We start from the raw sequence: 12,380 nt of genomic DNA, 5'->3' as shown, positions 1-12,380 counted from the left end.
TAGTTTTGTATGCATAAAGTGGGAAGTAAACCCCAGATGATTCCTTGCTGAGGAATTAAGGTGAGGGGTTAAGGATTCATTTGACATTCATCTCCATCACTGACATTCTATACTGGCTTCTGAATTAAGAGATTCTGTGACTAGCTTTCTGAAGCATCTCACTGTGATTACTGGAGTGCTTTGGTGGGAAGATTGGCAGAAGTAGGATTTTGTTCGACCACTATTTGCCAATAAACATTTATAGGAACCTCTTTAAAATAAAGTAACACATTATTTTTGCAATGGAGCATATCTGCAATATTTAAGGTTTTGCTGGCACTTCTTAAGCACCTCATCAACATATTCCTCAAAATAATTTCCCCTCATAAGTATGGTCTAACTGCTTTATGTGGAAGCTTGGAAAACATATCCTGGCACGTTACTCCAAAATGATTGGATAAAACCATATTCTCACTTCAAAGATGTCACACTAGACTACTTTAGCCATTTCTTCGTATGACTATTAGCCATGGGAAGTATGATGACCACAAAGTAGAATGGACCATCCTGGCAACCTAGTTATGATGCACTTTTTAATTGATAGAATCATTTCACCCAGTGCACCAGTTATAAATTAATTTTCATTTACCTGTAATATGAATAAAGGCCTGCTCGGGTCTGCAAATGAAACCCGACCCGGCCCGAGTCCTTTCATTTTATCCAGCGCCCGACCACCAGAATAAAGCCGATTATATTAAGGAGATTGTACTCTACCTTCGATGGAATCGCTCACTGCAGACTAGTGCAGAGCGTTTCCTGTCCTGGCTGTCATTGTGTCCGACCCGGCCCGACCCAAGCCCGAATGCAGAAACCGGAAGAGCGACCCAACCCCAACCCGATACATGTTCGTGTTCGGGTCAGGCAGCCATGCTCTAATATGACACCTAGCCTCATCCATCCAATGTGTTAGACGCCATTCAGATCTTCCCAACCAAATCTGTAGCAGACTACAAACTGGAATAGACAATTCTGAACGTAGGAAATTGTAGGAGCTCTAATTTGCAATACAATAATCAGGAATGGGTATATAAACAAAACCCTACTTGAGAATTGATTCTGCTTTTTAAGTTTTTCAAATAAAAATTCAAATGGCTATCCTATGGAGTTTCCTCTGTGCTCTTATTTGGATTCAGAAGAGCCCAGAGATTTTTCAAGCCATTGGAAAGCTCAAATACATCAAACAAAGTTAAGAGCTACACAGTAAGATTAGTCAATACTCAAAAAATATTCAAAGTAGGATGTACTTACACTACATGGACAGCAGTTCAAGGTGGTGGCTCACCTTCTCAAGGGCAATTAGGGATGGGCAATAAATGCTGGCCTTGCCAGCGACATGCTCATCCCACAAAATGAATTTTCAAAAAAAGTTGGGTCGGGCACTGGCCAAAACCACTGGTCTTTCCAGAGGAAATCAGAACTGGTTGTACTGATGGAGCTATGTGATAACCCAATAATAGCTGTTTGCCATCCATAACAAATAATTTGAATTGCATATTGCGCTCATTCCAGCACTTCTAAAAACTGATAGACTCTGTGCCCTTGGAGTCTAATATCACTACAACTCAAAATCGTGAATCAGAATGTCAGTAACAGCAACTTTGAAAGAAAGCCAAGATATTTCAAGACTCATTGTGCAATACTGGAAATAACTCATCACTCAAGGCTACCAATGCCTTAGGAAGACTGGTAGCTCCCAGAAAGAGAGCTTTCTTCCAGGCCAGGTGAGATTGAATAGAGTCTGCCTCAAATCTGTAACTGACTAGAACATCTCCCTGTTTCAGAGAAATTATTCTCTGACCTAGATTACTTGTGTTATGAGAACTGTATCAAATTACAAAGTCCCCTTTGGAGAAATTCATTCAATAGGAGGATCAATTTCTAATGATTTCTTGATATGCGGTTCTGGCAATGAAGACTTTCTTCAGCCTTGGAAGTTGCATCTTAATGAAAGCAATGAAGAAAACTGTGGCAATCATGTGAAAAGGCCCACAGTTCAAAACTGAGAATCGAGCATTGGGTATTAAGTATGTTTTGAAAGAGGCTTCAATTTGAGGCTTACCTCGTGTATAACATGCAAGTGGGAAAATCATGCAATAATTGTGAGGGTTTAAAAACTCAGTGACACCATTCCAATGATAGCATACGCAGCATGCGATAGACAGAATTAAGCGATCCCATAACCAACGGATCAGATCTAAGCTCTGCAGTCCTGCCACATTCAGTTGTGAATGGTGGTGAACAATTAAACTAACTGGAGGAGGTGGTTCCAAAAATATCCCCATCCTCAATGAGGGGGGAGCAGTGCAAAAGACAAGGCTGAAGCACTTGCAACCATCTTCAGCCAAAAGTGCTGAGTTGATGAACCATCTCGGCCTCCTCCTGAAGTCCCCAGCATCACAGATGCCAGTTTTCAGCCAATTCGATTCACTCTGCGTGATACCAAGAGACGACTGAAGGCAGTGGATATTGCAGAGGCTATGGGCCCTGACAACATTCTGGCAATAGTACTAAAGACTTGTGCTTCAGAACTTGCCCGCCCCTAGCCAAGCTGTTCCAGTACAGCTACAACACTGGCATCTACCCAGCAATGTGGAAAATTGCCCAGGTATGTCCTGTACACAAAAAGCAGGGCAAGTCCAACCCGGCCAATTACTGTCCCATCGGTCTACTCTTAATCATCAGTAAAGTGATGGAAGGTGTCATCAACAGTGCTAAAAAGCAGCACTTGCTTAGCAATAAACTGCTCAGTGACGCTCAGTTTCGGTTCCACCAGAGCCACTCAGCTGCTGACCTCATTAAAGCCTTGGTTCAAACTTGGACAAAAGATCTGAGCTCAAGAGGTGAGGTGAGAGTGACTGCCCTCGACATCAAGGCAGCATCTTACCGAGTATGGCATTAAGGAGCCCTAGCAAAACTGGAGTCAATAGGAATCAGGGGAAAACTGTGTGCTGATCTGAGTCATACCTAGCACAAACAAGGATGGTTGTTGGAGGTCAATCATCTCATCTCCAGGACCTCACTGCAGGAGTTCCTCAGGGTAGTGTCCTCGGCCCAACCATCTTCAGCTGCTTCCTTCAATCAAAAGGTCAGAAGTGGGGATGTTCACTGATGATGGCACAATATTCAGCACCATTCACAACTCCTCAGATACTGAAGTAGTCCATGCAGAAATACAGCAAGACCTGGACAATATCCAGGCTTGGGCTGATAAGTGGCAAGTAACATTCACGCATCCTGGTGGCGGGGTTACCACTGACCACCAACTGAACTGGAGTAGCCATATAAATACTGTGGCTACAATAGCAGGTCAGAGGTTAGGAATCCTGCGGCGAGTAACTCACCTCCTGACTCCCCAAAGCCACACTCGACAAGACACAAGTCAGGAGTGTGATGGAATTCTCTCCACTTGCCTGGATGGGTGCAGCTCCAACAACACTCGAAGCTCAACACAATCCAGGACAAAGCTGCCCACTTGATTGGCACCCCCTCCACCACCGATGCACAGTGGCAGCAGTGTGTACCATCTACAAGATGCACTGCAGCAACACACCAAGGCTCCTTAGACAGCACCTTCCAAACACGCGACCTCTACTACCTAGAAGGACATGGGCTGCAGTTGCATGGAAACACCACCACCTGCAAGTTCCCCTCCAAGACCCACACCATCCTGACATGAAACTATATCGCTGCTCCTTCATTGTTGCTGGGTCAAAATCCTGGAACTCCCTCCCTAACAGCACTGTAGATGTACCTACCCCACATGGACTGTAGCGGTTCAAGAAGGCAGCTCAACACCACCTCCTGAAGGGCAATTAGGGATAGGCAATAAATGCCTGCCCAGCCAGTGACGCCCACATCCCAGGAAGGAATTTAAAAAAAATTCCCTCCATGGGACTCTGGCCTCAATAATGTATGTAGAGACAATAACATATATTCAAGGCCGAGACAGAGAGATTTCTGATCTACAAGGGAAGCAAGTGTTATGGGGCGGGGGGCAGGAAGGAAAGTGGAGTTGAGGCCACTATCGGATCAGCGATGATCTTATTGAATGGCGGAGGATTGATGGTCCAAATGGCCTATTCCTGTTCCTATTTCTTACGTTATGCTCTTATGCAAGATAGACAATTTAATGCTCCATTCAAGCATACCAACTTCCAATTGAAGCGCTGAGGGTTAAATTCCAGGCTTTCACACTGCATTTTTGGAGTATCATTTAACTTGCACCACAGAAATCATATTACTCGCATATTACCTCTGGAACTCCTAATTTTCTGCAAGCTTCGAGGAAATTTTCGACATTTCTTCTGCACTTTGCCATACTCAGTTTAGGCTGGAGAGTAAAGAAAATTATGTAATTACAATGCGTGTTTTTTTTTCCTACAAAAAGACATAAAAGACTGCATAACCAAACCTGTTCAATTTAACCCAAACATGAACAAGTGCAAGCTATCAAGGTTAAGAAATAATAGGACTTGTTAAATAGTGTTCCGTGAATTTGCACATAATAGGATTTTTTTGTAGGTATTGGGCTTTTGAAGGGAAGCGCCAGATTACATGTTGGATCATCAGAAAACTGGGGAAAACATCAAGATTTGTACTTCAGGCTTCATCATCCAGCCTAAATAAAGGATGGGCAATAAATGTTGGCCTAGCCAGCGATGCCCACATCCCAAGAATGAAAGAAAAAAATCATACATGTTTTTATCGACATTTCTGTTAAATATAGAAAAAAAGTCACAAACTCCACAAACAATTCAACAACAGACACCCAAGTCATGATGACTGTGCATCACACTCCCATGATACTGGTCTCACATCGGTGGTTGTATAATAGCAAATTTAGTGACCTTCTGATACTATCTACTTGCAACACAGTAATCATATTACTGATCAACAAGGTATCATTATTAGGATTGAGTGATTGGATAACACTATTTGGCATTCACTTTGTAAATCACAGCGAAACAGGCACTGCAGGAAAAATAAATCTCAAGCATGTTTCACACAAAGCATCTTTTGTTGGTGAGTTTTCTAGGTTTTAAAAGCACAAAAAATGGGTAATGACCATAAAGAATGAAAGTCAGATCTTGCCCAAGAAAATAACATTTGATCAATAAGCAAAAGATAACACCTGGCCTTTGACCCACTTTCACTACAATCAAAAAAGCCCTTTTGCATTATTATTTTTTTTATCTCCTTTTCAGTCCTGACAATACATGCCTATTTACAAAGTGTGGAATAAATGAGTTCAAACTCTTTAAAATGAAGTCCAATAGTTTAGCGTATGCAGAGAAGAAAAGTGTTAATATTTCAGGTTGATGACCTTTCATCAGCACATCTGTCCAGGCTCGAATTTTCTTAAAATTGAGCCAGTAAAACAGTGGTGAAGTGGGGAAAATGGGTCAAGAAGCCAACAACTGGATTCCCCACTTCTAAATTTGCCAGTAGCTATTTTCCTTCACCACCCCACCCCCATGCTTCCCCAACTCCCAGCAAACAGGAATCTCAGCTAAAACCTTCCTTTGACTACTCGCCACCACATTTAAAAGATCCCAAGGCTGGGGCTATGTAAAGAGTGCACTTCCCCATCCTCCCACCACAGTACAGCTGGCTACAGGCAAGAATGGATAAGAGGTGTTGGTACTAGTTGCGACAGCAGTAGGAAGGCCACCACAGCCACTGAAGGAAGAAAGAGCTTGCTTGTAGCCCTTTTCCCCTCTCTCCTGCCTTCCTCACACCAAAATGCGTTTCACATCTCAGAAAATTCTTGGAGTGTAATTTTGTACAATCTGATTAACTTAGTGACTTGGGCAAAATAGCAAAATGAATATCAAGCAGTCCAACGAAAGGTCATCGACCCAAAACGTTAACTGTTTCTCTCCCCACTGGTGCCATCAGACCTGCTGAGTATTTCCAGCATTTTCTGTTTTTATTTCAGATTTCCAGCATCTGCAGTATTTCGCTTTTGTTCTAATAGTTTAGTGACATATTATGCTGTTACACAAATTATTTTCCAGACTCCCCTGGAAGCTTTTGAGACAAGGAGATTTGTAATCCAATGCAGCTCCAGACCTAAAGACTAAGTTTTCAAACACAGACACCTTCAATTGTAAAAAAAAACAACCGAAATTAGTGTTTTTCTAACAGCGCCATCAGCAAATTAGCTCCTCGTCTTCTGGAAGGCATCTCAGCCATTTCCCCTGGCCATTTGTGGTTGCATACAGCATTTCAAACACAGAGTTACAAAATAAAAGACTTGAGGTACCCTAGACCAGGACTGGGAGTGGAGAGAAGAATGAATACAAGATGTTTTACCATGATCAATGTGATCAATTTTATTGGAGCAGACACTCAGGGGTCAGATTTTGAACAAGGTTTTGAGAAACCCTTCATTATGTGTGAATATGGTTAATACAATATACTTTAAAGGTATGAGCAGTTTAGTTTATGTTTAGTTTAGAGATACAGCACTGAAAAAGGCCCTTCGGCCCACCGAGTCTGTGCCGACCATCAACCACCCATTTATACTAATCCTACACTAATTCCATATTCCTACCACATCCCCACCTGTCCCTATATTTTCCCTACCACCTACCTACACTAGGGGCAACTTATAATGGCCAATTAACCCATCAACCTGCAAGTCTTTTGGCATGTGGGAGGAAACCGGAGCACCCGGAGGAAACCCACGCAGACACAGGGAGAACTTGCAAACTCCACACAGGCAGTACCCAGAATTGAACCCGGGTCGCTGGAGCTGTGAGGCTGCGGTGCTAACCACCGCAGTGTTTGCATATGTTCAAAACAATGAACAGGGAAGGTATGGCTAAACTGTTCTAAGTACAAAATCAAGCATAATAAATGTTATACAAAGTTAAATCATGAAAATTGAGCTTTTTGAGCCAGCAAGTAGAGAGTCCCACAAGAGGAGGGCCGGTACTGGACTTAATCCTAGGGAATGAAGCTGGACAAGTGGTAGAAGTGGCAGTGGGAGAGCATTTTGGGGATAGTGACCATAACTCGAAGATTTAAGGTTGTTATGGAAAAGGACATAGAGGGACCGGAAATAAGAGAACTGAATTAGGGGAAGGCAGAATTCAATGATAAAACAGGATCTGGCCAAAGTGAACTGGGAGCAGCTTCTTATAGGAAAGTCTACATCAGACCAGTGGGAGCCATTTAGAAGGGAAATTGTGAGGGTTCAGGTGCAGCATGTTCCTGTAAAGGAGTAGGACCAACAGGTCAAGGGAACCCTGGATATCAAGGGATACAGAGGATTGGATGAGGAAAAAAAGGAGGCATATGGCAGATTCAGAGTGCTGAAAACAGCGGAGGCCCTAGAGGAGTATAGAAAATGTAGGGGAGTACTTCAAGAAGCAATTAGGAGAGCGAAGAGGGGGCATGAAAAATCACTGGCAGACAAGGTGAAGGAAAATCCCAAGGCGTTATATAAGTATGTTAGGGGGCAAGAGGATAACCAGGGAAAAAGTGGGGCCCATTAGGGATCATAGAGGCAATGTGTGTGTGGAGCTGGAGGACATAGGGGAGGTTTTGAATGATTACTTTTCATCTGTGTTCACTATGGAGAGGGACGATGTAGGTGTAGTGATCAGGGAGGTGGATTGTGATATACCTGATCAAATTAGCATTGTAAAGGAGGAAGTATTGGCTGTATATGTAGGCTTAAAGGTGGATAAATCCCCAGGCCCAGATGAGATGTATTCCAGACTGCTATGTGAGGCAAGGGAGGAGATAGCGAGGGCTCTGACACAAATTTTCAGATCCTCTCTGGCCACAGGAAAGGTACCAGAGGATTGGAGGACAGTGAATGTTGTACCATTATTCAAGAAGGACAGCAGGGATAAGCCAGGTAATTACAGGCCGGTGAGTCTAACATCAGTGGTAGGGAAATTACTGGAAAACATTCAGAGACAGGATTAATCTCCACTTGGAGAGGCAAGGATTAAATCAGGGATAGTCAGCATGGCTTTTTCAGGTGGAGATCCTGTATAACAAATTTGATTGAATTTTGAGAGGCGGTAACTAGATGTGTAGATGAGGGTAAAGCAGTTGATGTAATCTACATGGACTTCAGTAAGGCTTTTGATAAGGTCCCGCATGGGAGATTGGTTAAGAAAGTAAAAGCCCATGGGATCCAGGGTAATCTGGCAAATTGGATCCAAAATTGGCTTAGTGGAAGGAGGCAGAGGGTGATGGTAGAGGGTTGTTTTTGTGAATGGAGGACTGTGACCAGTGGGGTACTGCAGTGATCAGTGCTGGGACCCTTACTGTTTGTAGTGTACATTAATGATTTAGACATGAATATAGGAGGTATAAGGAAGTACGCAGATGACACGAAAATTGGTGGTGTCGTAAATATAGTGAGGAGGAAAGCCTTAGACTACAGAACAATATAGATGGGCTGGTAAGATGGACAGAGCAGTGGCAAATGGAGTTTAATCCTGAGAAGTGTGAGGTGATGCACTTTGGGAGGTCTAACAAGGCAAGGGAATACAAAGGGTCAGAGGGACCTTGGGGTGCTTGTCCATAGATCACTGAAGGCAGCAGCACAGGTAGATAAGGTGGTTAGGAAGGCATATGGGATGCTTGTCTTTACTAGCCGAGGCATAGAATATAAGAGCAGGGAGGTTATGTTGGAGCTGTATAAAACGCTAGTTAGGCCACAGCTGGAGTATTGTGTACAGTTCTGGGCACCACACTATAGGAAGGATGTGATTGCAATGGAGAGGGTGCAGAGGAGACTCACCAGGATGTTGCCTGGGCTGGAGCATTTCGGTTATGAAAAGAGACTGGATAGGCTGGGGTTGTTTTCCTTGGAGCGTAGAAGGCTGAGGGGGGACCTGATAGAGGTATACAAAATTATGAGGGGCATTGATAGGATAGATAGGAAAAAACTTTTTCCCTTAGCGGCGGGGTCAATAACTAGGGGGCAAAGATTTAAGGTAAGGGGCAGAAGGTTTAGAGTGGATTTGAGGAGAAATTTCTTCACCCAGAGGGTGGTTGGAATCTGGAACACACTGCCTGAAGAGGTGGTAGAGGCAGGAACACTCACGACATTCAAGAAGTGTTTAGATGAACACTTGAAACGCCATAACATACAAGGCTACAGGCCAAGTGCAGGGAAATGGGATTAGTTAGGACGGGTGCTTGATGGTCGGCGCAGGCAGGTTGGGCCGAAGGGTCTGCTTCTGTGCTGTAAAACTCTGACTCTGAGTTATGCACAATTATATTCAGAATTTCTTAACCTAAATTTATATTAGTCATTTCAAATTGTTTATGGTTTTTCACTTGGTAATTTTGCTGTCAATCTAGATAATTTGATCACATCCACATCAGAGCTTCTAAAGACAGCATATATTTTACTGTTGGTGAACTTACCACTGCTGGTGATGGGACATGGATGCTGGCCACTGATCGTGGCCGAATATGATTGGCAAGATGGCAAAGTACCACCCCATCCATTAATGCTGCACCTACATCTTCTGGCAAAATGACTTTTAACCTTAATTCGAGGTTCTGTTCAAGGGGGAGAAAAGGGTTTATTTCATATTAGCAAAAGCAATGATACAAAACAAAACATAAAAACAGCTGTATACCAGTGGAACCAATTACCAATTTTCAGTACAGTCTTTGCTCATTTTTCAACACAGTATCCTACACATTTATCATTTACAGATGGAGAAAATGATGGAGTATGCCTCTTAGTACCTTTCACTTGTGCTAACCCAACAATCATCTGATATTCCCTTCCTCAGTCCCATGATAAACAAGAGTCAGAGGATCAGCCCAGTCTTTAAATAATTTCTGATAGAGTTAGCGTGCAGGGCAAACCATCCTTGCACAACTAAGGAACAGGTTTTCAAACTGTAGTATGCAAACAAGACAAAAAGAATGAGGAGGGATTGAGAATTATGAGCGCGGAAGACGAAGCATAATCAATGAATAGACAATCTATGAATGATAAAACAGTTTTTTTCGTCACCACCGTTGTGTCTCATGCTGGCAGTTTCAGGGAATCCTGCATTCCGTAAACAGTCTTATATTGAGCCAAATACAATTCTTTAAAAAAAAATCTTACTCATAAAATTGGTTACGTAATGTTAGAAGTTCCTGGAGGAAGGTTGTCCCTTTATACACTTACCCTTCTGTCTGACCTAGAAATTTCAAATGGACTTTGGACGCTCGGAAGAAATGCATTATAGGAGCTATATATTTCACCCCACAGCGAAAGTACAATAACTAGAGTGCACCATGATGATCTCTGTCACATGATAACAGGTAGAAAAGATCAGTATAACTCTGAATGACTGATGCATCATAGGTGTCACAGTTTTCATCTTGCCCCGTGGAACTACAATGTCCAGCATGTTCATTGGTAATTCATGTTACATGACAAATGGGCATAAAATATGCAAACACTGTCTATGATGTAGGAATGGCAGAAAGTGAAAATTTATATTTTTAATATGGCCATTAAGGAAAGTTCTGAACTCTCTCAGTTGTTTGAGATCTACTGTTTTTGTTGGTGGTGGGAAAGAAGTGTTAGTACTAAAGTTGGAGAGGATTCTTCGGGACAGGATTTACTCCCATTTGGAAACAAACAAACTTATTAGCGAGAGACAGCATGGTTTTGTGAAGGGGAGGTCGTGTCTCACTAACTTGATTGAGTTTTTTGAGGAAGTGACAAAGATGATTGATGAAGGGCGGGCATTGGATGTTGTCGATATGGACTTCAGTAAAGCCTGTGACAAGGTCCCTCATGGCATACTGGGACAAAAGGTGAAGTCACACGGGATCAGAGGTGAGCTGGCAAGATGGATACAGAACTGGCTCGGTCATAGAAGACAGAGGGTAGCAGTGGAAGGGTGCTTTTCTGAATGGAGGGATGTGACTAGTGGTGTTCCGCAGGGATCAGTGCTGGGACCGTTGCTGTTTGTATTAAATATAAATGATTTGGAGGAAAATGCAGCTGGTCTGATTAGTAAGTTTGCGGATGACACAAAGGTTGGTGGAGTTGCGGATAGTGATGAGGATTGTCAGAGGATACAGTAGGATATAGATCAGTTGGAGACTTGGACGGAGAAATGGCAGATGGAGTTTAATCCGGACAAATGTGAGCTAATGCATTTTGGAAGATCTAATACAGGTGGGAAGTATACAGTAAATGGCAGAACCCTCAGGAGTATTAACAGGCAGAGAGATCTGGGCGTACAGCACTGAAAGTGGCAACACAGGTGGATCAGGTAGTCAAGAAGGCATACGGCATGCTTGCCTTCATCGGTTGGGGCATAGAGAATAAAAATTGGCAAGTCATGCTGCAGCTGTACAGAACCTTAGTTAGGCCACACTTAGAATATTGCGTGCAATTCTGGTGGCCACACTACCAGAAGGACGTGGAGGCTTTGGAGAGGGTACAGAAGAGGTTTACCAGGATGCTGCCTGGTCTGGAGGGCATTAGCTATGAGGAGAGGTTGGATAAACTCGGATTGTTTTTACTGGAATGACTAAGGTGGAGGGGCGACAGGATAGAGGTTTACAAAGTTATGAGCGGCATGGACAGAGTGGATAGTCAGAAGCTTTTTCCCAGGGTGTAAGAGTCAGTTACTAGGGGACATAGGTTTAAGGTGAGAGGGGCAAAGTTTAGAGGGGATGTGCGAGGCAAGTTCTTTACACAGAGGGTGGTGAGTGCCTGGAACTTGCTGCCGGGGGAGGTGGTGGAAGCAGGTACAATAGCGAAGTTTAAGAGGCATCTTGACAAATACATGAATAGGATGGGAATAGAGGGATACGGTCCCCGGAAGTGCAGAAGGTGTTAGTTTAGGCAGGCTTCAAGATTGGCGCAGGCTTAGAGGGCCGAATGGCCTGTTCCTGTGCTGTACTGTTCTATTCTTTGTTCTTTGTTGGGAAGACATTTTTGTGTTTTGAAGTTGAACACTTGCATTTGGAATAAGCCAAATTGGTGACAGTACTGCACCAATGTCAGCTCAGAAACAACTACAAATCCACCATGAAAAATGAGGGGAAGAAAAACATTTAATATAATCACATAAAAAGCTAAGGAGGGAAGATTTGAGAGGGAGCAGTAAAGCATAAACAAACAGAGAACTTGCATCTTGAACATATATTGCAAATCCACTGAAAGAGATAAAGCACAAAAAAATCATGTAAATTACTGAGAATTATGTAGTGAGCGGAGGGAACAACAAAGTTTAGTGCATCTTAAGCAAGTTTTATGAACTGGTAGACGAACAGTATCAAATATTTGGGAGACCCTATATTCATCACCAGTGAGGTGGGTAATATTTTTATCCCATGTTAGT

The 12,380-nt window shown here is 43.0% G+C and overlaps 1 protein-coding gene across 5 annotated transcripts in view; it reads right to left on the bottom strand.

Annotated features, from left to right (window-relative positions):
* The window catches only part of lrch2 (leucine-rich repeats and calponin homology (CH) domain containing 2), a 213,691-nt gene that overhangs the window by 12,033 nt on the left and 189,278 nt on the right, over window positions 1-12,380 (bottom strand). For all 5 annotated transcript variants that reach the window (XM_068047725.1, XM_068047726.1, XM_068047727.1 and 2 more), the window contains 2 exons: window positions 9,439-9,576; window positions 4,292-4,369 (listed from right to left, as the gene is read on the bottom strand). In XM_068047725.1, coding sequence (XP_067903826.1) covers window positions 4,292-4,369; window positions 9,439-9,576 — 216 coding nt within the window. The remainder of the gene's footprint in view (window positions 1-4,291; window positions 4,370-9,438; window positions 9,577-12,380) is intronic.

The sequence above is a fragment of the Heterodontus francisci genome, chromosome 15 (genome assembly GCF_036365525.1).
Source record: "Heterodontus francisci isolate sHetFra1 chromosome 15, sHetFra1.hap1, whole genome shotgun sequence".
Taxonomy (NCBI): Eukaryota; Metazoa; Chordata; class Chondrichthyes; order Heterodontiformes; family Heterodontidae; genus Heterodontus; species Heterodontus francisci.
This window is presented reverse-complemented; position numbering and strand designations above follow the sequence as displayed.